Source organism: Schistocerca nitens, chromosome 1 (assembly GCF_023898315.1).
Source record: "Schistocerca nitens isolate TAMUIC-IGC-003100 chromosome 1, iqSchNite1.1, whole genome shotgun sequence".
NCBI classification, from domain to species: Eukaryota; Metazoa; Arthropoda; class Insecta; order Orthoptera; family Acrididae; genus Schistocerca; species Schistocerca nitens.
Genome location: NC_064614.1, coordinates 348,631,890 through 348,657,432, shown reverse-complemented (window position 1 = coordinate 348,657,432; position 25,543 = coordinate 348,631,890). Strand labels below are relative to the sequence as shown.

At 40.0% G+C, this 25,543-nt stretch overlaps 1 protein-coding gene across 6 annotated transcripts in view; it reads left to right on the top strand.

The window, feature by feature from the left end:
• LOC126248693 (cuticle protein 65-like) overlaps positions 1-25,543 on the top strand; it is a 105,112-nt gene that overhangs the window by 65,443 nt on the left and 14,126 nt on the right. Inside the window, exons 1-2 of one of the 6 annotated variants that reach the window (XM_049950023.1) lie at positions 10,679-10,730; positions 12,714-13,004. The exons of 2 other annotated variants lie outside the window; for them this stretch is intronic. In XM_049950023.1, the coding sequence (XP_049805980.1) occupies positions 10,719-10,730; positions 12,714-12,935 (234 nt within the window). In that variant the 5' untranslated portion in view covers positions 10,679-10,718 and the 3' untranslated portion in view covers positions 12,936-13,004. Of the gene's footprint in view, positions 1-10,678; positions 10,731-12,713; positions 13,005-25,543 lie in introns of those variants that run through there. 3 more of the 6 variants (XM_049950032.1, XM_049950050.1, XM_049949996.1) reach the window with 3 other exon arrangements.

The window sequence follows — 25,543 nt, the reverse complement described above, 5'->3', positions numbered from 1 at the left end:
TTGCATTCTGTTTGTCAATTATGCTCCACCAGCGAAAAGAGGTGTAAGGCCTCGTTGCTCAGAGGTCGGAGATACTGGAGTGGCGGCAGTTCTGCGAAGTGCTAGAATGTCTAGCGTTCCTTGGCCGAGAACTAGCCGTGGCACGAAATTCAGATTACAGTTTCGACCAACCTTGGTGGATAATTAATCTGGGCTTCGGAAAGATTACTCAACCCCGACACGACAATCTTCTGATTAGGCAGGCATATGATGTTCTCTAACTGCTTGGGAAAATTTGTTCGATACCATTTACTTTACACCTAGCGGAGAAACCCAGAGTTGTCCAGGTATTTATTCATAGCTGTGAGTCCACACCCATACCACGTGGCGCCTTGCCTTGTCCTTAATGTCTACGACGTCATGTCTTCCGAAATATGTCTGGTAGAATGGTATAATTTTCTAGTTACATCAAGCGCCATATTGGATACACTCGGCAAAGTTTATTGCGAATGGAGTTAGCAGGAACGAATTAATAAATTTAAATGTCCTGCACGATCTGAAAGTTTTTCACAGTACCCTGTCTGTTTACGACCTCGTACTTCCTGAACTATATGGCGTACAATGATACAATATTCTAGATACAATAAACATCTTACGTGGAAACTATCTGCGAAATTTATTGCGACTAGAGTCATTAGCAAAGTGGTAGTAAATTTAAATATTATGCATATTTCTGCAGTTCTTCACGCTTCTCATTGTTTATGACGTCGTAGCTCCTGAATTATGTGCCGTACATTGATATAATTTTGCACATACGTTCAGTGGAATACATGTATACCTTTCGTAAAACGTGTCCCAAAAAGAATTAGTAGTAAAGAAGTACTAAATTATAACGTCCCGCCTCGTGCGGTATTTTTACTGCATGAACACCGAAAAAGTAGTGTTTGTAATCAATTTTTCTTTCTTCATTTTCTGGGGTTTGTCAGGAAGGAAAAAAATTTAAAGGTTTGAAATTATGTTTAAAGTTTGTTGCAAGTTGCTAAGTGCCCTCGTTCTCAAATACTGGATGAATAAAGTCTAGGATCGCTGGATACGCTTCTTTTTCACTCCCACCCATTTCATAGGTCGGTGTTTCTTACCTCCAAAGCTACTGTAAACAAGGAAAGAAGAATGCTTTTAACGTTCCGTTGGCATAGAGGTCACAGAGACATCCAAAAGCGATTGTCGGCTGTCAGTAAGGTCTATGTGCACCAAGGTTGGTTGGATTCGATACAGAGGTTTAGGAGGCGATGTGGTACACACACAAACACACACACCAGCTCATATACATATATCTATTTTTATAATACGTGTGGATTAATTCCATCTGATTTTGAAATAATAATCAGATCAACCCGTGACCTATGTCAAGAGATTCGATTTTCGAATCTGTGATTGTAAGTGTAAATTATCATTTATTTTGTCTCTCTCTCTTTGTCAGGAAGCGGACAGGGCTGCAGTCGGTTCTTCTTCATGCCGTGTGTAGGTCAGACATAAGTCTCTGCTCTCCACACTCATCCTGATATATTTTCGACAAATTCGAAATTCTTCATGAGCCAAACGAAGGGAAGAAAACCGATGCTCTGGAAAAGATCTAACTTTTTAGTCATTTTAAAAATCAGCCAGATAAACTTATAAACGGAAACTCTGAAATGATTTTGCTAGCATTCTGCTTGCGGCTAATCAATAGAAAAAACAGCAATACCATTCGTATTTCCCACACAAACTTTCAAGTGGGCGAAGAATATCCACAGAAATCGGAGATATACTCTTTGTAAATGAGCATTATTCGTCTAGAAGGAGTTGTAGAGAGCAGAGAGCCGAGTTTTTCAAACAAGAAATTATGTTAGTCTTACGAACGACGTGTAACGACGTCGTAATTGGTGGTGATTTTAACTCTGTTATTGACAAGAAAGACCAAAAGCCAAATTTCAACAGATACGTGGAACTCGGATATATGGCCAGACTTTTAAATATAATTAATACGTGGAAGGCAACAAACGTAGACTCATTAATGTAGGCCTACACCTCCGTAACTCGTTATTCAGCGAGCAGAATAGATAGGATTTATGACTCACAAGACAGTATGCAACATTACTATACCAGGAATCTGGATTGTGATTGTGTCATAAAGATTGTGCTTGTATTACCAGAATCAGTTTACAGAACTATGACTGGAAATCAAGTACACCGGAAAGCATAAAACACAGAATAGTCCAGAAACTTATGCTAGGAAATGAGACAACACAACAGCAGGCTCATATAAAATAGGAGCGCTGCAACGTTTCCCTGAGTAATGTGCTGCATTAGAAGTAGACAAGAACTGTGAATCACTCCTTCTGAGTGATACTGACGACGTGTTGACCGAAGCAGACAATTCTTTCAGCCAACAGAATCCAGAAGAGCAAATATATGATGCGTTAGTGAGGAGCCAGAAAGGAAGTTCTTCAGGAATAAATGGCATACCAACCGAATGTCTGTTATTTCAACATATTGAAAGAAAAGTTAATGAACAAATTCAGCGATGCATGGATTATCCAACAGGTTCCTACAAACTTCATCGGACATATTCAAAGGCGTTTGCAGAATGTCTGCGGAGACCTGGCAGTTAACAAAATCACGACGATTTGTTGGACGAGACGTCTGTAATCGTCGTAACACATCAGGCATGGATGTGTGTGATGTCCTTAGGTTAGTTAGGTTTAAGTAGTTCTAAGTTCTAGGGGACTGATGACCTCAGATGTTAAGTCCTATAGTGCTCAGAGCCATTTGAACCACTTTTTTGTCGCAGCAAGGTCGCAGAAACCTGTCCGATCCCCCGCGTGCCGGCCTTCTACGCATGGGGTGGCACAACACCTCTCTTCCGAAGAAAAAGTTCAAAGCCGCAACCTCTACCGGGAAAATAATGGCGACTGTCTTCTAGGACTACAAAGGGGTTTTCTTTTTGACGTCTTCCCACATGGTGCAACCATCAACTCGGAAGTGTACTGTGATACCATCAGGAAACTGAAGAAACCACTTCAACGTGTTTGTCGGCGCAAAAATTCAAACGAACCTCTCCTTCCCCATGACAACGCTGGGCCTCACACAAGGCTGCCCACCTTAGAGGAGCTCCCTATACTTCACTGTACTGTTATTCCTCATCCACCCTACAGACCAACTTCCATCTGTTCGGCCCAATGAAGGATGCACTCCACGAGAAGCAGTAAGTGGAGAACGAGGAGTTTACTAATGCAGCAAGTCGTTGATTTCGACATCGACCAGTAGATTGGTACCATGTTGTCATACGAGCCCTCCCAGTAAACTGGTGTAGGCTGTCATACTGAACGGAGATTATGTTGAATAATAGGATTTTCCTTTCAAAAGAGTGGGGAATAACACGCTGTATTCAAATTTTTAAAGAAATCGACCTGCTTTCAAAGAAATGTGTTGCGTTACTTACTGAACGCCCCTAGGACAGCAAACGCAAGACTAAGGGCGGTAACAAAAAACGTGAGTGGATATTACCAATCGTGTGCGCTCCCTGAGCGCAGTATAATCGACTTTTTGAGGACTACCGTGATGCAATGGCCATTACTAGTATTTGTAAAACAAGGGACTTTGTGTTGCCTGTTGTTTTTTCAAAATCTTTCCACCAGATCTCTCAAGTTTCCAACTACAAGCAGTACGGAAATTTGGACTCTTCAACACATTGTTCCATCTTGTCAGAGCAATTTTGTAAGGATGCAAACAGAATAGCGAACATCCGATGTAAAACGGTCCGTCTGTCAGGGTTGCTCATTATCAATGCACAATATGCAATTGCGGATGAACCCATCCTCAGGAATCTTAACAGCTCGCTTCCAGTCTTTGTCTTATTAGAAAAGAAAAGCGTAGTATTAGACAGTGAAGCAAAAATGCAAAATATTAGAAGTGTATCATGTTCTTAAAAGACCAAAAATCAGCTCGGCCAACCTGAAAAATCTACTTGTAAGTGCTGTTCTGCAAGAAAGCAAATAACAGCCGTTATTTTTGAAAAAATAATTCAAAGCTCAGCTTTGACAGAATCGCTATAGTCGAGAACAGCTATATAACCTAGAAAGACATATTTAGAACAGTCCTAAAAGAATGGAAGTTACATATCCTGATGTTAATTGACCTGAGGTGGAAGAACGTTCACAACAACCAGCTTACATCAGATGTTACAGGAACATGGGATAAAGTCGTCAATGAAATGACCTCCGAACGATTTGAGGAGTCGCTAAGAGCTACACGTGGTTCTGATTCCACGTTAAACTGTAATCCCCTTTCAGCAGCTGGGTAACTGTGGACACGCAAGCCGTTGAAGACTTGCACATAATTTAAGGACTTGCACTTTGATATTGGTCCAAACGTAATCAATATTATTACGACAGAGCTTGAGGAATAAAGAGTTCTAGTGCTGAATTTGATACATCTGCGTCTACGACAACCGTGCGAAAGTTGAGTAAAAAGGCAATGACCCGTTGGATGCATACTTCTCTTGTTACTGGATTTTTGGTATTATAAAATCGTTCGAGGCTAATCTACATAAAATCTCTATTCATTGGCTGCGCCTCAAAATCAAAATAATTTTCTTCTATACATTACCTTTTTTTATTTTACTGGTGTGTAGCACGTTGTTACGCAGGACTGTATCTCTATTCTAATACTTTCATTCGGCATGTTTTCCTACTTTTGCTTCTGATAGTTCATTTATTTCTCTGATGCTTGTATAAAACATAAAGTTCATCCTTTTAGTCCTGACACGACGCTACCTTATAAATATTTTCGAAAAACGTCTGCTTTTACCTGTTTTTCACGTTAAGGACACTCTACTTTCGCAAACGTTCCCGTTACACAGAAACGTTCTCGTGCAAATACGGTGCAACATTGCGTCAGTTATGACTACAAGGTCTGCATTTCCATATCACACATTAGAGGTCGAACCTGTCTTTCGCAGTTAAGTCCTTGACGTTTCAGTCCCATTGTTGCCATGAATGTCTCTTGGCTGACTTGAATTTGAAATAGCCTGTCATTTAATTTACTCGGTCAAATGTGAATTAGCAGACGTGAAGGCCTATATGAAGACAAGCATACCTTAAAAGTTTTTTGTTTGGACTCTTTATTGTCTATGGCCAAAGCTTTACTTCGCTGAATAAACTAGTTTATGTCAGACCAGGAAGTTAAGCAACGTCGGGCATGGACAATACTTGGATGGGTAACCGCAGTTCCGGTTACCGATTTAGTCAACACAGTGGCTGTCTCTCATCAATTAAATATTTTAAGTGCACAGTTGATGTTTATTCTGTCATTTCTACTTCTCCTTAACGGGATAAAATGTCCTCCGCTCAGATTATAAGAAAATTTTAAAAACAAGACACAAATTGACCACCCTTTCAGTTTAAAAACCGGCTGTGCGGAATTCCAGGACCTACAAGCGTTCTTTAGAATTGATATTGGATTGTTTACATGACCAATCAGAAGTGGTATTGCGAAATCTGCTTAGAAAATACTGCTTTGTGGGTCCCATGTCGAGATAGTGACTGTTGATAGAGATCATTCCATCGGGGGTGGGGGTGTGGGGGTTGGGGGGGGACGTTCAGCTCGGCGACCACCTCCACCCCTCACCCCACTCCCCTCGTCTCCTACTGCTATTCGAGAGGAGTAGGCTGTGTACCAACATAGAACAGCCACTGCACTACACACACACACACACACACACACATACACACACACACACACACACACACACACCTTACTGGCATTTACACTGATCAAATACGTTTAAGGCATTACCCTCACTCTAGGCGAATGATAGATGCCAGTGTTAGCTAAGGATAGGAAAAACCATTCACTGCTGGATCTGTCTCCCAGACAGTCACGTACATCGATTTAACTTTTACTGTCTATTTGGTGGAAGTAAATGAATTAGTCAACCTGTACATATCATTTCTTTAGTAACGATGATAGTGAACGCTAAAAAGATTCTTTTGCTTTGTGCCTTTATCAGACAATCCGTGTGTTTTCATATCTACGTTACTTAAATGACAGTCCAACTCATTAGTTCGACTAATGACTTATTATAAGGAAAATGCTCGAATTCTAAAGGCTAAAACCTAATAAATAAGAATTTTAAAATGCGAATATGCATATGTACTACCACTCATCAAATGTCATTTATCTGTAAAAATGTACATTAGTTTACTATCAGTGTTTGCATTTCATCGAATCTAAAGAGCACAAAAGCATGAGTCGCTGAGCAAACAGTTCCGTTTCACAGACAATTAGAACCACAAGGGTCCCAAAAACCACAAACGACCTATTGCCTTGTGAAATGATATTTTTGTGCAAAAAACACATGTTAACGAATGGAATAATTGTTGTTGTTGTGGTCTTCAGTCCTGAGACTGGTTTGATGCAGCTCTCCATGCTACTCTATCCTGTGCAAGCTTCTTCATCTCCCAGTACCTACTGCAACCTACATCCTTCTGAATCTGCTTAGTGTTTTCATCTCTTGGTCTCCCTCTACGATTTTTACCCTCCACGCTGCCCTCCAATGCTAAATTTGTGATCCCTTGATGCCTCAAAACATGTCCTACCAACCGATCCCTTCTTCTAGTCAAGTTGTGCCACAAACTTCTCTTCTCCCCAATCCTATTCAATACCTCCTCATTAGTTACGTGATCTACCCACCTTATCTTCAGCATTCTTCTGTAGTACCACATTTCGAAAGCTTCTATTCTCTTCTTGTCCAAACTAGTTATAGTCCATGTTTCACTTCCATACATGGCTACACTCCATACAAATACTTTCATAAACGACTTCCTGACACTTAAATCTATACTGGATGTTAACAAATTTCTCTTCTTCAGAAACGATTTCCTTGCCATTGCCAGTCTACATTTTATATCCTCTCTACTTCGACCATCATCAGTTATTTTACTCCCTAAATAGCAAAACTCCTTCACTACTTTAAGTGTCTCATTTCCTAATCTAATTCCCTCAGCATCACCCGATTTAATTTGACTACATTCCATTATCCTCGTTTTGCTTTTGTTGATGTTCATCTTATATCCTCCTTTCAAGACACTGTCCATTCCGTTCAACTGCTCTTCCAAGTCCTTTGCTTTCTCTGACAGAATTACAATGTCGTCGGCGAACCTCAAAGTTTTTACTTCTTCTCCATGAATTTTAATACCTACTCCGAATTTTTCTTTTGTTTCCTTTACTGCTTGCTCAATATACAGATTGAATAACATCGGGGAGAGGCTATAACCCTGTCTCACTCCTTTCCCAACGACTGCTTCCCTTTCATGCCCCTCGACTCTTATAACTGCCATCTGGTTTCTGTACAAATTGTAAATAGCCTTTCGCTCCCTGTATTTTACCCCTGCCACCTTCAGAATTTGAAAGAGAGTATTCCAGTTAACATTGTCAAAAGCTTTCTCTAAGTCTACAAATGCTAGAAACGTAGGTTTGCCTTTTCTTAATCTTTCTTCTAAGATAAGTCGTAAGGTTAGTATTGCCTCACGTGTTCCAACATTTCTACAGAATCCAAACTGATCTTCCCTGAGGTCCGCTTCTACCAGTTTTTCCATTCGTCTGTAAAGAATTCGCGTTATTATTTTGCAGCTATGACTTATTAAACTGATAGTTCGGTAATTTTCACATCTGTCAACACCTGCTTTCTTTGGGATTGGAATTATTATATTCTTCTTGAAGTCTGAGGGTATTTCGCCTGACTCATACATCTTGCTCACCAGATGGTAGAGTTTTGTCATGACTGGCTCTCCCAAGGCCGTCAGTAGTTCCAATGGAATGTTGTCTACTGCCGGGGCCTTGTTTCGACCCAGGTCTTTCAGTGCTCTGTCGAACACTTCACGCAGTATCTTATCTCCCTTTTCGTCTTCATCTACATCCTCTTCCATTTCCATAATATTGTCGTCAAGAACATCGCCCCTGTATAGACCCTCTATATACTCCTTCCACCTTTCTGCTTTCCCTTCTTTGCTTAGAACTGGGTTGCCATCTGAGCTCTTGATATTCATACATGTGGTTCTCTTATCTCCAAAGGTCTCTTTAATTTTCCTGCAGGCAGTATCTATCTTACCGCTAGTGAGACAGGCCTCTACATCCTTACATTTGTCCTCTAGCCATCCCTGCTTAGCCATTTTGCACTTCCTGTCGATCTCATTTTTGAGACGTTTGTTTTCCTTTTTGCCTGCATCATTTACTGCATTTTCATATTTTCTCCTTTCATCAATTAAATTCAATATTTCTTCTGTTACCCAAGGATTTCTATTAGCCCTCGCCTTTTTACCTACTTGATCGTCTGCTGCCTTTACTACTTCATCCCTCAGAGCTACCCATTCTTCTTCTTCTGTATTTCTTTCCCCCATTCCTGTCAATTGTTCCCTTATGCTCTCCCTGAAACTCTCTACAACCTCTGGTTCTTTCAGTTTATCCAGGTCCCATCTCCTTAAATTCCCATCTTTTTGCAGTTTCCTCAGTTTCAATCTGCAGTTCATAACCAATAGATTGTGGTCAGAATCCACATCTGCCCCTGGAAATGTCTCACAATTTAAAACCTGGTTTCTAAATCTCTGTCTTACCATTATATAATCTATCTGATGCAATACTTAAACGGTTATATTTCCCGAAATAGAAGCTGCTGTTATGCCGTGCGATCTACCTTTATTCGTCTTCGTAGTGCAAATGTGTTCAGAGGATTAGAACACAGCGAAAAGGAACAACTTGTGGCAAAAACACTGTTGCTTTTGATAATGTTCTCCTGCAGTGCGGCTATTACAAAGACGCGCACAAATTGCGATTGCCAAGTGTGGAAACCGTTCTATTCAAATGGTTCAAATGGCTCTGAGTGAGCACTATGGTACTTAACATATGAGGTCACCAGTCCCCTAGAATTTACAACTACTTAAACCTATCTAACCTAAGGACATCACACACATGCATGCCCGAGGCAGGATTCGAACCTGCGACCGCTGCGGTCTCACGGTTCCGGACTGATATGCCTAGAACCACTTCACACGGCGGCCGGCAAACCGTTCTGTTCCACTGTCTTTCAGTTACTTCATTGAATCTCAACATTTGCACTTCCTATACAAATGAGGGAAGAACATAGAACTACACAGAAAAAATTATTTTACAGCACATGTATGTCTAAGGAGTGGATGTGTTAGTGCAATTTGTCACTAGCAGATTTTTACGTTTTTGCCAAGTAATCCTTCATTCATGACTTTGTGGATATGGTGCTCATAATTGTCTGTTGCACGCAATTGTTTATTTGGCGATGTCTACTTCTGCAGTTTTTAGATTCTTTAGCCTCATACTAGTATCGACTGAACGCAAATTCAGAGTTTTACAGAAAAAAGACGTTGACGTCTGTCAAGGGGACCATCAGATATGGTGCTCACTGTTTTTGATGAGTGTTAGGTATGTTGCATAAAGACCTGGGTATCTGGCAAGTGACTTTTTCTGCAACAGCACGTAGTTTCCGAGAAAATCGATATTGACATTATAAGCACGTGACCTATAGTTGTAGCGTTAGTTAAATTTTCGAACAAGCAAGCTTAGCGCGGCTAGTAAGATTCGCGGATACGACGCTTTCGGTACGACATAGAATTCCAACTGCGTACTCTTTTATTTTCTTCATTTTCATGGTACACAATATCATTCAATTGTGTATGTCATGCAAAATCATTCTAATATAGACAGTTTCGTTGTAATAGTATAGCAATCGCTACAGCAAACTTCCATCGAACGTGCGTTCCGTTTGTTACAGAACAGATTACGGAATAATCTTAATTGCTGTCGCTTGCTCCGCAAGAGCGGAATTCAGGATGGTAATTGTCGTAGAAGTAACTGAAATTCAAATTCGTAGAGCGCCACTCACGTTTCATGAAAGGAACTGTCTTGTAGGTATACGGATTTTTCAAAAGAGATGCAGAAAACAGCGTGCGTATTTTACCATTCCTGTTAATGTGGGCGCATTAATTCGATTCAGAAGTAAGAATTGTATTTTTATGGAATTTTCTCTCGAAGGAAGAAAAAAGAAAGAAACAAGGAGAGCACAGACAGGGTTTGTTCCACTACCGCCAGCAGATCGTAGTCTAGATCATCAACCGCTGCGTGATGCTCGCTGGCTTGAAACATTACCAACGTGACTGATCTAGGAGATACGCATAAAACTTCAGTATCGATTTCTTCAGTAACTGGGGTTGGTCCCATGAAAAACCACCAGCTAAGTTTTCGAAACAGGTCCCCCTAAAATGTACCTAAGACTCAGAAGTCGTGATTACAGGTCTCATAGTCCCGTTGTCAGTATATTAATATCAATTTTACCTGGTTACAGACTTTCGGGCTATCATAGAGCCCTTACCAGCCTACACGTTGACTACTCCTCTGGTAGCCAAGCTGTAGAAAAAAAAAAAAAGGAATGTTGTACCCAGTATCAACAAAATAGCGGTACCAATACGTAAAAATTCAAAATCTACTAACATAGGAACAGGACACGTCACGAAATTGTGGAGGCTGTCACCACGGGGGTCAGCTACTGTGGGATATCCAAGGCCGACAGCTGTGGCGGCCAACGCCCTGCGTGTGGAGTCGGTGGAGCTATATAAAGCCGGGCGCTGGCCACTCCACAGCATTCTACGCACACGTCTCTGTCAACCTACAACATGAAGTTTCTGGTAAGTAGCAGTCCCAGCTACTATCCATCCACTTGAATTCGTGTATCATACGAGTATGTTACATCTTCCAACGGGAGAGCGAGTAGCACCTGGCCTGTAAATGTTTTACATCTAATCGAAGAATATATTCGCTCTCGTTTAATCTTTATTTGTCTAGCATATGACTGATTTAATGATCTGCCTCCGTATCCGATGTCGCCAACGCCTTTCACTGCTACTGTAATTGTATATCTCAAGAAAATGTCCAACACTGTTTATGTCAAACGACATTGGTAATGTTTGAAATATAAAGCCTTTAATATGCATTTAAATTTTTTCTGTGATCTGGGGATAATGCCAGGCTGGTTTTTTAGAATATTCCACGACATTTTCCTGCCCTATAGACGTTCAGTAACAGGTTGTGGACGTTGGGTGACGACTTTTACGTCGATTTGGTGTTAAACTCTAAGCTCCAATCTATTCTGTAAGTTTGTAGGCTTTGTAGGCTTCCATAGCCGGCGTTATTTTGAATTAAATAATTTTGAATGTTAGGCCGCGTCATTTTAAAACACTCAAGAAACTAAGCTGCCGACGTTGCGACCTAAGTGCTGCGGTACTCTTGAGGTTAATATTTTAACAAGACGCTGCCTAACATCCAACAAAACCACTCTTTTGTTTTTCTTAACTGAACAAAACAATATTTATCATTATGCCCACTGAGCGTAAATTTCTTCGCTGAAATATTAATGTTTCCCGTAAGATTTCATTTCCTGTCATGTGTTGTCTTCAAAAATTTGCATTACATTCTGATCTCACACTAGCAAGCCTTAACCGCCGATTGGTTTGCTGTTAAATTTCTTTTTCCTTTTGATCACGTTCTTTGTTCTTCCAATGACAAAGGGAGAATGTCATAATCTGTAAACGTTTGGTCGTGTAAGCCTTCCACAATATGTATTAATACAGAGTCATAGGCCTTGGCTACAAATATTTACCTTGCCAAAGTACACCCGGAAATCAAAACATTCCAGACTTTTATTGAAAAGACGAAAGTCTTTCATGGGTATCAGGATGGGCTTTATGGCTCAAATGGCTCTGAGCACTATGGGACTCAACATCTTAGGTCATAACTCCCCTAGAACTTAGAACTACTTAAACCTAACTAACCTAAGGACATCACACACACCCATGCCCGAGGCAGGATTCGAACCTGCGACCGTAGCAGCCCCGCGGTTCCGGACTGCAGCGCCAGAACCGCACGGCCACCGCGGCCGGCGATGGGCTTTATATTTTAAACGAGGGCCTCATTAGTTTCAATACAGCCTCCATTCTTGAAACCATGTTATCAACTAAACACTTAAATTTTACATGTGCAGCAAATTCCGTTCAGCACAAGGAGCTTGCAGTGCCTCCACACACCTGTGTGAGTCGATAGGGCATTACACTAAGTTGAAAATGTAATTTTCCATTTTTCTTCAAATATCGAGTCCCCTGTAGTAGTTAAGTTCTGCGAAATCAATAAAACTTACTGTTTACAATCACAGTGCACATGCAAGAACTGGCCTTTGACGACAGACGGCAGCAAACAATTATATTTTCTTGTAATATGCTTCCTGCAACCGAAATTCGAGCCCCCCTCAATAATTTTGACTCCCCACTAATTACCTGCGGCAGCAAAATTGCGATTCGTTGATGCTCCCTGACGTGTCCTGTCGACTAATCCTTTCTTTTAGTAAACACCTACCATAATTTTCTCTATAGTTCGATTCAGTACCTCTTCATTAGTTATCAGATAAACCCATCTAATATCGAGCATTCTACTGTGACAAATTGTAATTAAAGTTTCACGACATATATATTTCGAGACAGTTGAAAATTTTCAACCAGAGAAAAATGCTATCAGAATGGTTGCATTACTAATTTTATCGTTTCTAACGTGCCAACGTCGATTAATTTGATCGTCAAAGCTCCTGCGAAGACGTAAATTAATTTATACTTATTTTGTAGGTGATTGTCTTGGCCGCTTGCGTGGCCGTCGCCTGCTGCCAGGAGACGCGTGAGAAGCGCGGCCTCCTGGGGGCCGGAGTGCTGGCCGCCCCCGGCGCTGTGTTGGCGCCACGCGTGCTCGCCGCACCCGCCATAGCCGCCGCCCCCATCGTCGCCGCCCCCGCCATCGCCCACGCACCTCTCGGCGTGGGGCTGGGCTTGGCTCACCCCATCATCGGCTGAACGGCTTCTTACTAATCTATACCTGTCTGTGTGTACTGCGTGTGTAGAAATAAACTCTCTCTAGCCTTATTTAATGTTTTCTTTACTCAGCAAACCAGCGCATCCTTTTTCATACAACCTGTTGCATATAACGGATGTACACCACAAATCTAGAACTTCTGCTTACTTGTCTGGTAATTATTTTCACAAGTTTATAGAAGTCGAATATTGTCAGATATTGCGGTTTAGTATCAATGTGGTCGTTCTAGACAGTGTTGTACATTAGATGCATACCTGAAAGTATTTAAATCCATTTTTCGGAGAAGTAAAGAACACATACTGATAAGCCATAACACTATGACAATCTTTCTAAAACAGTGGTGTTCGAATTTTTGGATGCAGTGACCCGGCGACTCGACGTTACAAGGGTTTGATAAGTCGATGGCGTGTTTGCACAGATGTCTGTGTTTAAGTCATCACTTCGACATGAAGTACGGGCCAGTGGTTTGTGTGCACTAAGCTGGCGTCCGATAGTGTCCAAGATGTCTGCCATCAGATATAGATCAGACTAATTTTGCGAACAAGGTAACACTCATCAGACCACTGCAACTCGAATGCCATCTAGTGACAGTGCCATTCTGCTCGGAGATAGCATAGTCGCCAGGGTAAGGATCAAGAAGGGCCGAAAGTGATACGCAGTACGCGGTACTCCACATCTATTACAGTGACCCCGGATATTATTACTCTTACCACGAAAGCCGAGATGAATGTCCCTCGCAGCTTAATATTTCCTCCAACCGATCGTGTTTGGAGCAACCTTTGCACAGGATGGCAGCGTATTGGGCCACGACCATAGATCTGGTGTGAGAATACACGTGATTGTCCGATCGTGCAATATATTTCCATTGATCCAGAGTCCATACTCGAAGGTCCCACGTCCACTACAATCGTAATTGTGAAGGTCGTTTCGTCAATATGGGGACGTAAAGGAGTAGTCTGCTGCAGAGCCTCATGTTCAATATTGTACGCTGAATGATGTTCCGGAGCATCTGCGCCTCCACCAGTACTGTAATATGCCGTTAGATGTCCCCAGATCACAGACTACCTGCTTTTCAGAGCCGACAATCCTTCGTTCTGCACGCTCTGTGGAGAGACGTTTATGCCCATCATCTTATCCCTGATCGTGGTTTCACCGAACGTCAAACACTTTCTGTAGATGTTCACGACTGTGGCCCTCGCACAACTGATCGGCTACGCCATTATATGTTACACGTTCTCAGGCACCGGTTCATAACAATTTGCTCTTCGTCAAAGGTGCCTGTTCCAGTGAACTTGCACATTTGCGTCCAGAATTGTTGCTACAATGAGGGCCAATCCATCTTTGCTCCATTTACGTAATTTCTTTCCGGTATTGCACGACCGAAACACTACCAGGCAGCATTAAGTTTCACTGTGGTCAACGTTCATAATGTTGTGGCGCCAGGTTTTACGCTGAAAAACCTTATCAGAGTCAGATGTGTATTTCGATCGTAATTTATTTCTTATAAACTGCAGCTTCAAACTGAAAAATTTCCAGAAATGAAGAAAACTAAGGACACTATGAACCAGAAGTAAATTGATATAAACATGTGTAACGAAGTTAAGGCGACTTAGGTCAGGCGATAATCAGAGTATTACTTCAGGAAAGAGGATGTTGAAAGTAATAGTGGAGTTTTACCACAGTTCCACAGGTGATAAATAGATTGAATGAATGTATGATGAGATAAAATATATTATTCATATCAGTAACAGAGATAAAAAATAATCGCGATTGGGGATTATAATTTAGTAACAGGCAGAATGGCGATATGGTAAAATTTCAATAGAATTTGCGTAGGAGCAACGAAATGAAAGGGTAACGTGCCTGTTACAAATTTGCCCAAGGACAATTCATTCATTCCTAACACTTGATTAGCAGTCATGAAGCAATTTGATATAAGTGGAAGAGACCTGGGGACAGCAAAAGGTTTCAGATAGCTTATATTATGATAAAAAATATTTCAGATCGTGATTTTAGGTAGCGAAACCTTACCAGTGTCAGACGTGGATTCCGTTCATAATTTATTTTTTATAAACTGCAGGCTGAAACTCAAAATTTTAGAGCAAGAAAGGAAATTTAGGAGATTGAGAACGAGTAGTTACAGACTGTTTCAAAGGATGCATTAGACAACGACTGACTGAAACAGCGAATAGAAACACACAGAAAAATTATTGGATAGCTTTGAGAGATGAAATGTTGTAAGTAGTAGGAGATAAAGTAGCGAAAAAGACAAGGCAGTTTATCAATCCGTGGACAACATACGAGGTACTGGTTTTAATTGTCCAAAGGAGAAAAATCTAAACCCCGCACGTGAATCTGTCAAAGAGGAATTCAGACATCTAAAAATAAGACTGACAGAAAGTTCACACTAGCAAAGCAGGCATGGCTGTACGAAAAGATCAAATTTATTGAAACATACATGGCTTTACGAAATATAGATGTCGTTTACCTGAAAAAAAAAGAGATCTTTGGAAAAAGGAGAACCTTGTGTGTTAATATTTCAGTTGGGAAGCCAGTACATATATGTGAGACGCGACCTAAAATACCAGTAAAAGCCGAAATCACTGCAGCCTATTTTGAATTTCGAGGAAATATAGGAACAAGTAAGAAAATACTGACCCAAAGACTTATTTTATAAAATAGGATGAAGAAATATATCAAATATTTATGGCATTTGCAGATTAACTCAAAACTTTAAACTATGTTGGTTGTGGTAGACACTTTGAAATTCTACCGGTAGCAGGGATAAAATACAGGGAGCTAATATTTATCAAGAACTTGAGCAGGCACGAGACTGCAGTTACAGGAATCTAATTACATGAAAGGAAAGCAGTAGATGAGAAAGGAATGAGACATGGTTGTAGTCCATCATTGATGTTATTATATCGCTACATTAAGCAAGTGGTAAAAGAAAACATAGAGAAACTAGAAAGGGAACTGAAATTCATTGATAAGAAACAAAAACTTTGAGGTTAATTATCGACTTTGTAAATCTGTCGCACAGCAACGGACATGGAAGGTCTGTCTATCTCTGTGAGAGAGTTTATAAGATGGAGATCATCGAAAGAAAAACAAGGGGAATCCATTGTCATGATATTGAACGAATTAGAATAAGAAAAGAAGGCACTAAAAGTTGTAGATAGGTCATCCTTTTTGGTCCGCAAAGCAACTGGTTGCAGCAGAAACAAGGGCATGAATTGTGAACTAGCTATAAGAAGAAAAGCTTTCCTCAAAAACTACGTTAACTTGGAAAATACACGGACGGAAAAAATTGTAGTACGAAGAAGAGGTTGGGCGACACAAGGGAAATTTGCTAAGCCTGTTTCTAAATCTGAAACATGATTTCTTTTCGAGTTTCGTCCCACTCGCATGAGACTGGAGATAGTAAAGCCAATGACGACACAAAACAAAGTTTGATTTAAATACACGCTGTAACGTTCGTGAGCGTTAGTTACACCTGAGACTGGGCAAGGTGAGTTGATGTTAGTCAAGAATACCCTTACGGCTAATGACACGCTGTTATCAACACCTCACTGATTTTGAAAGAGGTCTTCTAATAAGGCTACGAGAAACTGAGTGTTCCTTCTGCGGCATTAGAAAAATACTTGGCAGGAATGTAGCCACTGTACATGATCCATGGTAGAGTTGGTCACGAGAATGTACGGTTGCAAGATGACCTTGCTCCGGGTGGCCACGTGGCACTACTGAGAGGGAAGACCTTCGTGTTCAGCGTTTGGCTCTGGCGCATCGTACTGCAACTACAGCAGCAATGTTGGCCGTAGTTGGTACCGTAACGACACAGAGAACTGTTACAAGTCGGTTACTTCGTGGTTAGTTCTGAACCAGACGCCCTGTATCGTGCACTCCACCGACCCAAACCACCATTTGCGACTTTAGTCGTGTTAGACGCGAACTTAGGGTGGAGGTCGACTGTGTTTTCTGATGAAAGCTGGTTCTGCCTCTGTGTCAGTGATGATCGTATACTGGTTAGAATTTGGCCTGTTGCGGGCCTGCAACCAACCAGTCTGCGTGCTAGACACACCGAACATACGCCTGGAGTTATGATGGAGGATGGGATTTGTATGACAGGACGAGCAGTCTCGTGGACATCCCATCAATCCTGACTCCAAATTTGTTCGTCAATCGGGTGATTCGACCTACTATGTTGTCACTCATGGACAGCATACCAAGGGGTGTTTTCCAACAGAATAACGCTCGACCACATACCACAGTTGTATCCCAATATGCTGTATAGCGTGACGACATGTTGCTTTGGCCCGCTCGGTTACCAGATTTTTCACCGATCGAGTACATGCCGAAAATCACCGGACGACAACTCCAGCGTCATCCACAAACATTACCACCCCTGTATTGATAAATCAAATGCTACACGCATGGAATTTAATCCCACGAACTGAACACTCTTATAACACAATGCATGCACGTTTACATGCTTGCTGTCTACATTCTGCTGGTTACATCGGTTATTACTGTACAAGAATTTCACATTTGCAATGGATTATCTTGTGAATGTGTCTCTTATGAGACTGTAGCATATATCCTTGTTTCTAGCATGTGTCCTGAAATCTGTGGATCTTATTGTGAGCCAGCTTTATCAGTTCTGAAAACCCACAATGTATATACGAACATCCACGAAAAGCTGTGTCACCGATTCCTCTGATATTCGCTATCATATGGGCTCCACGACAGTTTGTTTTCACCCGTTCGAATGATCAGTGGAACATGAAGCCAACATTCATTGCATTATGTTGGTAAACTTTTCTAATTGTAGGTGTACATAGTGTAGAAATGCCACAAAAACGATGGTTTTCCTCTTCTGGAATTAAATTCGTTTACACAGATTATGGATTTTGTTATTAATGGCAAGGAGATAGTAACTTGACTGCCTCAATAGACAGAAGTTTAGCTTACATTATCACAGTGGACTGGTAATAGCTTAATCCTAACTATAAGTAAAATAATTCTTTCTGAATAAAGCTATAGTTTCGACGCCATACTCTAATATCCATTACTTATCCTACAGGAAATGTACGAATGTAGTGACATTTTTGACAATATAAACAACAGTGTCATAGTTTTCGCAAAGATATAATTTTGGACTTCCAAAGACTGCCATAGCTAGGTATACTACAAAACTAGACACAGCAAATTATAGTGCTTTAATATCGTTACCATTAAGGGTAGGAACATCTTATGATCAAACAACGATTGAAATGGCGAGCAGGTTTCATGCATGTAATCGTTCACGAGCTACTTCAGAACGAAAGAAGTGCAGAGTAGCTGGGAAGTGGCGAGAGAGAAGCCAATATAATTTCAACGTCTGGGTCGATCATGTATGATTTTATAACATAAACACATTTTAAAACAGCAGAAGAGAAAAATCCACTGTTCGCTGAATGCTGATAATTGTAATCATATTTCGGTCGTGTATCTTGCTACTGTTCAGATCGTCCTTAACATTTTTTTGTCTCATCAATGGTGCCGAATTTAAGAAATGTAGAATCAGAAGGACCGGAGTTTGAGGTAGCTCCTGGAATATGTACTTATAAGATCACCTCAAAAAATCCATTGACTCAGCGAAAAAGAGACGGCGACGACAAACAGTCATGACACCCAAGCTTTCGGAAATGTAGGATCAGTGGCAGAGAAAGCGTCCACATAGTGATAGCTACAACCGAAGCTCAATATTTCCGAATTTAAGTGCCAATTCCCGAAATAAATTTCTAAGGAAGACTGCTAAAATCAATAACCAGATTAAGGATAAGGAATTGCAAGCTGCTGCCGTCCATTGGGGTGCTAAATTACAACCAGTAGTAACAAGCAACGATACAGTAGAAATTCTGTCAGTGGTTATTTGAGATTGTGGTACTGAACAACTTTATGGAGTCCATGCATTTCAACCCGTGCCTGGAAAACGGCGGGCTACTGCTGTGTACGAAATTATCTATAAATGGGATTTTCTGTTCTACGCTAAAACATTATTTGGATTGAAGACATATTTTTAGTTGAATATCTCTTGTCTTTATCTTACAGGCGGCACATGAATGAAATCATTCTCAAAAGTGTTCTTGAAGAAAAGATTGATTAAAGAAGGAGAGTCCAAACGTAAAAATATTTGAAAACTTCACAGCCATTGGTGTGGAATCGCTTTTAAGAAATCTGAAAATGGAATTCAGTGAGTAAAAGTCAAAGGTACTTGGTTCATGCTGATTTGCATCCAATACTCGATTTTGTTCAAGAGACTTTCAGAGAACACTAAGGTAGAGTAATCATTGTAAATTTAGTGTTGAAGCATCGTTCTGGGCCACTGACGCAATAAGTTACGAAAATTGAAGAGCGAAAGTCATTTTTTGATTGAAAATGTTTGTGTTCCTCGATGAATTTGAATTATTCCTATAGGTAATATGCAGTTTACAATATTTGCATTTAATTTTTTCCTTATTAAACAATGGCTATAGTCAATGCACTGGATCATGACACCGTAATTTCACATTAAAAAATTAAAACGTCTGTAGTAAGAATCGATCAAATCCCAGAGGTAATCAATAATGGGCTCCAAAACGATTTATATTTTCATCAAATTTGACTCAAGTGACGAATTCTTTAAGAGATGTCGTTTTCTGTGGTTTAAAGCTAAGGGTTTCATCACCTATCCATACCTAACCTATAAAGTAGATGCTGTGAACTGTAGGGCAGTGTGTGGCGTCAAGTTTATGGATTACTGAAATAAGTAACTTAAAAAAAGTAAGAGAAAAGAAAAGACAAAAAGGCAGGTTGCGCCTCAGGTTGTGTCCGAATATCACCATTAATTTACCAAAGAACGAGCATTTCTATAAAAAATAGATTTTCTCTTCATATTTGCGGTACAAACATTGTACATGGGTGTGTTATAGCGTTAATACTACAAATTTAATAATTAAGTTGAAATTAATTGGTTGACTATTTACTTCACAACACTTTTTTTGGGAAATAGCAAGTAAATGAGATTTTTATATGAATTTTTGTTTCTTTCAAGTATAAGTCCTAATGGCATAGTTTACCCTTTTAACTGTTGTTCCGGCCTTGAGGTTTTTAGAAAATAGTAAGTAATGAAATTTTAGATGATTTTTTTTTTTATTTTGCTTCAAACACAGGGCTAAGGGCCAGTTTACCATTTTCACTGTTGTTGTTGTGTTCTTCAGTCCGAAGCCTGGTTTGATGCAGCTCTCCAAGTTGCTCTACCCTGTGCAAGGCTCTTCATCTCCGAATGACCATTGCAACTTGCATCCTTCTGAATCTACTTACTGTATTCATACCTTGGTCCCCCCCCCCTTCAGTCCCACACCCTACACACACACATACACACACACACACACACACACACACACACACATACACTTCACTCCAGCACTAAACTGCTGACCCCTTGATGTCTCAGAATGTCTCATATCAACCGATCCCTTCTCGTAGTCATATTGTGCCGCAAATGTTTTTCTCCCTAGTTCTATTCAGTACGTCCCCGTTAGTTACTTGACCTACCTACCTAATCTTCAGCACTCTTCTTTAGCACCACATTTCAAAAGTTTCAAAACAATTTTATCATCCATGTTTATTTCCACACATGGCTAAACTCCATACAGATACTTCCAAAAAATACTTCTTAACATTCCATGTTAACAAATTTCTTGTCTTCAGAAATTCTTTCCGTGCCATTGACTCTGCACCTTTTATGTACTTTCTTCTTCTGCCATCATCTGTTACTTTGCTGTCAAAATACTAAAACTCATCTACTACTTTCAGAGTCTCTTTTCCTAATCTAATTTCCTCACTATCAGCTTTTCAATTAGACTACATTCCATTATGCTTGTGTTCCCTTTGTTGATGTTCATCTTATATTCTCCTTCCTAGATATATTCCGTACCGTTTAGTTACTCTTACAAGTCATTTGCTGACCCTATAAGAATTACAATGACATCGCCAAACCTCAAGCTTTTACTTCTCGTACCTGTACTTTATTTCCTGCTCCAAATTTTTCTTTTGTTCACTGTACTGCTTGTTCAAAGTACAGACTGAGTAACACAGACGACAGGCTACAACCCTGTCTCCCTCCCTTCTGAAGCATTGCTTCCCCTTTATGCACGCGATTCAGTGCCCTCTGGTTACTGTACAAGTTGTAAACAACCTTCCAAACCCTCCATTTTATCCAAACCACCTTGAGAATTTCAAAAATAGTATTCCAGTGAACACTGTCAAAGGCTTTCTCTAAGTTTACAAATGTTATAAATGTAGGTTTGCCATTCCTTAACTGATCATCTTAGATAAGTCGTAGGGCCAATACGATATTGTGTGTTCCTACATTTCCCCGATTCGTACCACATCTTCGCCGAGTTCCGCTTCTATCAGTTTTTTTCCATTTTTCTATAGAGAATTTGTGTTAGTAGTTTGCAACCATAACTTATTAAACTGATAGTTCCAGAATATTCACACCTGTCAGCATCTGCTTTCTTTGACATTAGAATTATTACATTCTTATTACTCGTGGAGCCTTCTTTCGACTTAGGTCTTTCAGTATTTCGTCAAATTCTTCTCCCAGGATCATATCTCCCATCTCATCTCCGTCTGTGTCCTCTTCCGTCTCTATAAAATGTCTTCAAGTTTATCTCCCTTTTTATAGACCCCCTACATACTTCTTCCATCTTCCAGCATGCCCTTATTTGCTCTTGAAGGAATTCGTAATTTTGTAGATGGCAAGTAAATTTGCAAAGATTAGTACCGTGTAGTGTCAGATAAGAATATATCGTCTAGATAGTTTGCTGTATTTGGAATCTTATGGGTCAGTTGCCTCATCCCCCCCCCCCCCCAAAAAAAAAAAAGAAACATTGGTAAGTTACTAGTCCACTAGAAATTCTTAATGATGTTTTGTTAACAAATACGAACTGGGGTAGCTGTTCGTTTAGCAACAATTTCAAATGTACTTTGCGTAAATAAAATTTTGAGAATAACAGGACATCCTGTGACTTTTTCTGGCCTTAAGATGGGAGTAACGTCAATCTTTGATTGTGCGTTATGTTTGTTTTAAAATCACCTCATATGCGAACTATTTGGACTGCATGAAATTACCAGTGGTGATGTCTATTGACTTGATGTGTTGTGTGTGAGGCTGCTTTGTTGTACCAGACTACCTAGTTTCGACTTGAGGGCATCGAACAATGCTACCGGCAGAGATCTAAAGTAGCAAGATGCTAAAGGAAATTTTAATTTAATTTGAAGTACATAATTATTTGCACCCCCTAAGCCTGCTGGAAGTAGATCTGAACATTCAGTGCATAGTGAAAGACATTAAATGGTATTACTGCTGGTATGTACAATGATGAAGGCGTCTCCTAATTCTAAACCTTAAGACGGAAAAATTTCCACAAATAAAATGTTTTGAGCCTGAGGTGATAGCACAACTAAGACAATAATCCTATGAGCGACTTTCTTGTCCAGTGACGTTATTCCACATTTAACACGCAAACATATGCAGTGCTTGCTGTAGGACAGTAACCTGTGTGATGTTGGCTGAATAGGTGCAGAACCGATTCGGATGTGTATCCTCATTTGTGATAGAAACTGGCGAATCGGTATCAACAAGGATTTTTATAAGGTGGTTGTTACTCGTATATGCGAGAAAAAGCTTTTAACTTTGGTGGTTGTGCTGTGAAAGGGTTAAGTTGTGACTATAGCGTGTTTACGCTATGGTAACATTGTTGGTGCCAAATGATTTAACCTTTGCAAACTTCTGACACATACTTCTTTACAATATGCGCATAACGTGTTTCTCTATGTGGCTATTTCTTTGTAGACCAGAGAAGACAGACCTGCAAAAAAAAGGTCACAATTGTCCTTATCTGTACTTCGTGTGACATATTCAACTACTTCTACAATGCTCGGAGTACTTCATTATTGGAATAAAAGGTAAGTGCTGCCTGTATAATAACATCACTACGAGTATGAGAATCATCTAGATCAGTGCAGATGTCCATCAAATGTATATCCGGCAAAAGTCTGTTCAGGGCACATGCTTCATCACCAACAGTGTAAGTATAAATCTAAAACAGTCTAGCCCATCAATAAACATGCAAGCATGTGTATTCAAGCGCAGCGATTAAAGCGGGCAAATTTGGGTTTCCACAAGCCTGGCAAGATTCACGTGACCCGCTCATACTCCTGCGCCTGCCCATATGTGCGCTATCAATCCAACGTGACTACAGAAAAGCCAGGTATATGTTTGCGTGGGTAGTTTCACTGCAGCTCAGTTATCATAACGATAGTAGCAGCAAAATAACCAAATAAAACTTTTAGGTAATTGAGAATTGAAGAATGTATAACCTTCACGAAACAGATTCCAAGTCGAACAAGGAAAAAGTTTTCGTGTGTGTGAATAACAGCTTCAAAAAAATTGCAATGCGAATTGTGTAAAAAGTTTTTAAAGAATCATTCGAGAACTTCGAGTATGCTATGGTAAGTTTATAAATTTTATCACCAGTTTCCTATCTCCACAGATGTTTTGAAAGGCGACAAACACTTAATGTCAAACGTGAGCAAATTTGTCCGAAGAAGCTGAGGCCATTTATCAGCACATAGGCTTTCTAAATTTAAGGCAAACAAGGTTTCAAATAGGAAAAAAATTTAGGTCGGTGGATATTTAAAAAGAAAACACTCTGGTGGTTTGGAACATAGTGTGAATAAAAGCTACGTATGAAAGAAAATCTTCTTCTTTCAGATATGTACTTAATAGATCACCACCATACGAGAAAAGAACTTCGTATTGGCAAAAATGCATGTGGGGAATGTAGAGTGAACTATTTCGTTCACTCGGAATAAATTCAGCGAACCCGCAATTATATTCCGGAAAAAGTAATTAAAACTGATTCAACTGAGGTCATATTTGGCTGACAGATACTAAGGTTACTAAGCTAGAATTCCAAAATCTACTTTAGTACTTTTGCGGTATAATACACATCCTTAGGTTCTAAGTGTAAATGATCTTGACCTTCATAGATGGTTCTGCTTACCACTGAAAACACGTATTAGAGGTGACCTAATACCGGCTCGAACTCAGAATAGCCAGAACTGCTCTAAAGATGGCAAAGTTGCAGAGAAAGCCGTTCATATCGAAATAAATAAATAAGACCGAAATATGGCGAAAAGGAAAATAAAGCATTAATAAAATCCAAAATTTCCGCACCTACAAATACCCAGAATGAGTATATATTTCATTGAGGCTCGCATTTTCATACTCGGGTAAAGAAAGTCTTTTCATCAACTTCCGAACACTACTCACAACAGTACAACGAAACCAAACAGAATAGACTACTACGTAGCGTAGTACAGCGGACTAACAGGCATGCATGGACGCGTTAAAAGCGGAATTTGTGCACCCCTGGAGACGAGCGGGTCAGCGAAGTAAACGGCGAAGTCAAACGCTGACTCGCCTTAACGCAACTTACACCAGCATCACTTGTGTCTGGCCATCGTAGGTGACCGCAGAGCCGCTGGTGCCGGGGATCAGCATTCAAGGTCGAGTAAGTTCCCATTACTTCCGATGCACTCTAGGAGTCTCCCATCTCCGTCTGGGTTCCAGAATCTGAGATACTAATCACTGTGCACCATATCCGTAACACCAAATGTTATTCCACATGAATTTCGTTATCAACATCGAAATCTTTTAAACACGTTAACAGATAATTCCCCATTAGATAAACGCTATTAATCCCCGTCTATATCCAACTAGCAGGAAACTATACCAAAATAGAAAAGTAAACCAAACAATCCACTTTGTCAAACATCTCTGAACAAAAAAATCTATTTTATATTTTCTCCACGTTGTGATGGAAAAACCGCGACGAGCAATGAAACAGATATTTGACCATTTCATGATCTGAAACGGTAGAAGAATTATATTGCGACAAACGATACGCCGTAAACAATTTTTGGGTCGTTTTTGGAGAACAGAAAACTTCACGCACTGCGAAAACTAGAGAAATGAAATAGAAAACGTTTAAAATTTCGAGTAATAATTTATTTGCAACACCACAAAAAATATCAGACCTTTTAAACACAATATCAAGTGCATACCTCATGTCCCACTAATTTCTCAGGTTTTTTTAAACTCTTATTTTAAAATAGTTATTCGCCAGAAAATTCCCTCAGTCCTTGAAAATACAAATTACAAATCTATTGTATAAGGGCGGTAAACTTCACGAACAAAAAAAAACTTTTGGTACAAAATAAGAGATAAAGATGTCTGTATACATGATATATTGTGTATGACTGCTCAACGTGCAACGAAAGTATATTCGTTACACTGCAGACGAGTTAACGTTTCCTTTCCTTGAAGCTGCAATATAGCAGGGTGCCAAAGCATCTCTTACAAGCGCAAGATATAAATTTTAAACACAATATCAGAAATATTTTGTAATTTTAAAACACTTGAGCACTGACTTCTAGTAGGCTGTATTTAGCAGTAAAGACATTTCCTATTCAGAATGAAATTACTACCATCGAA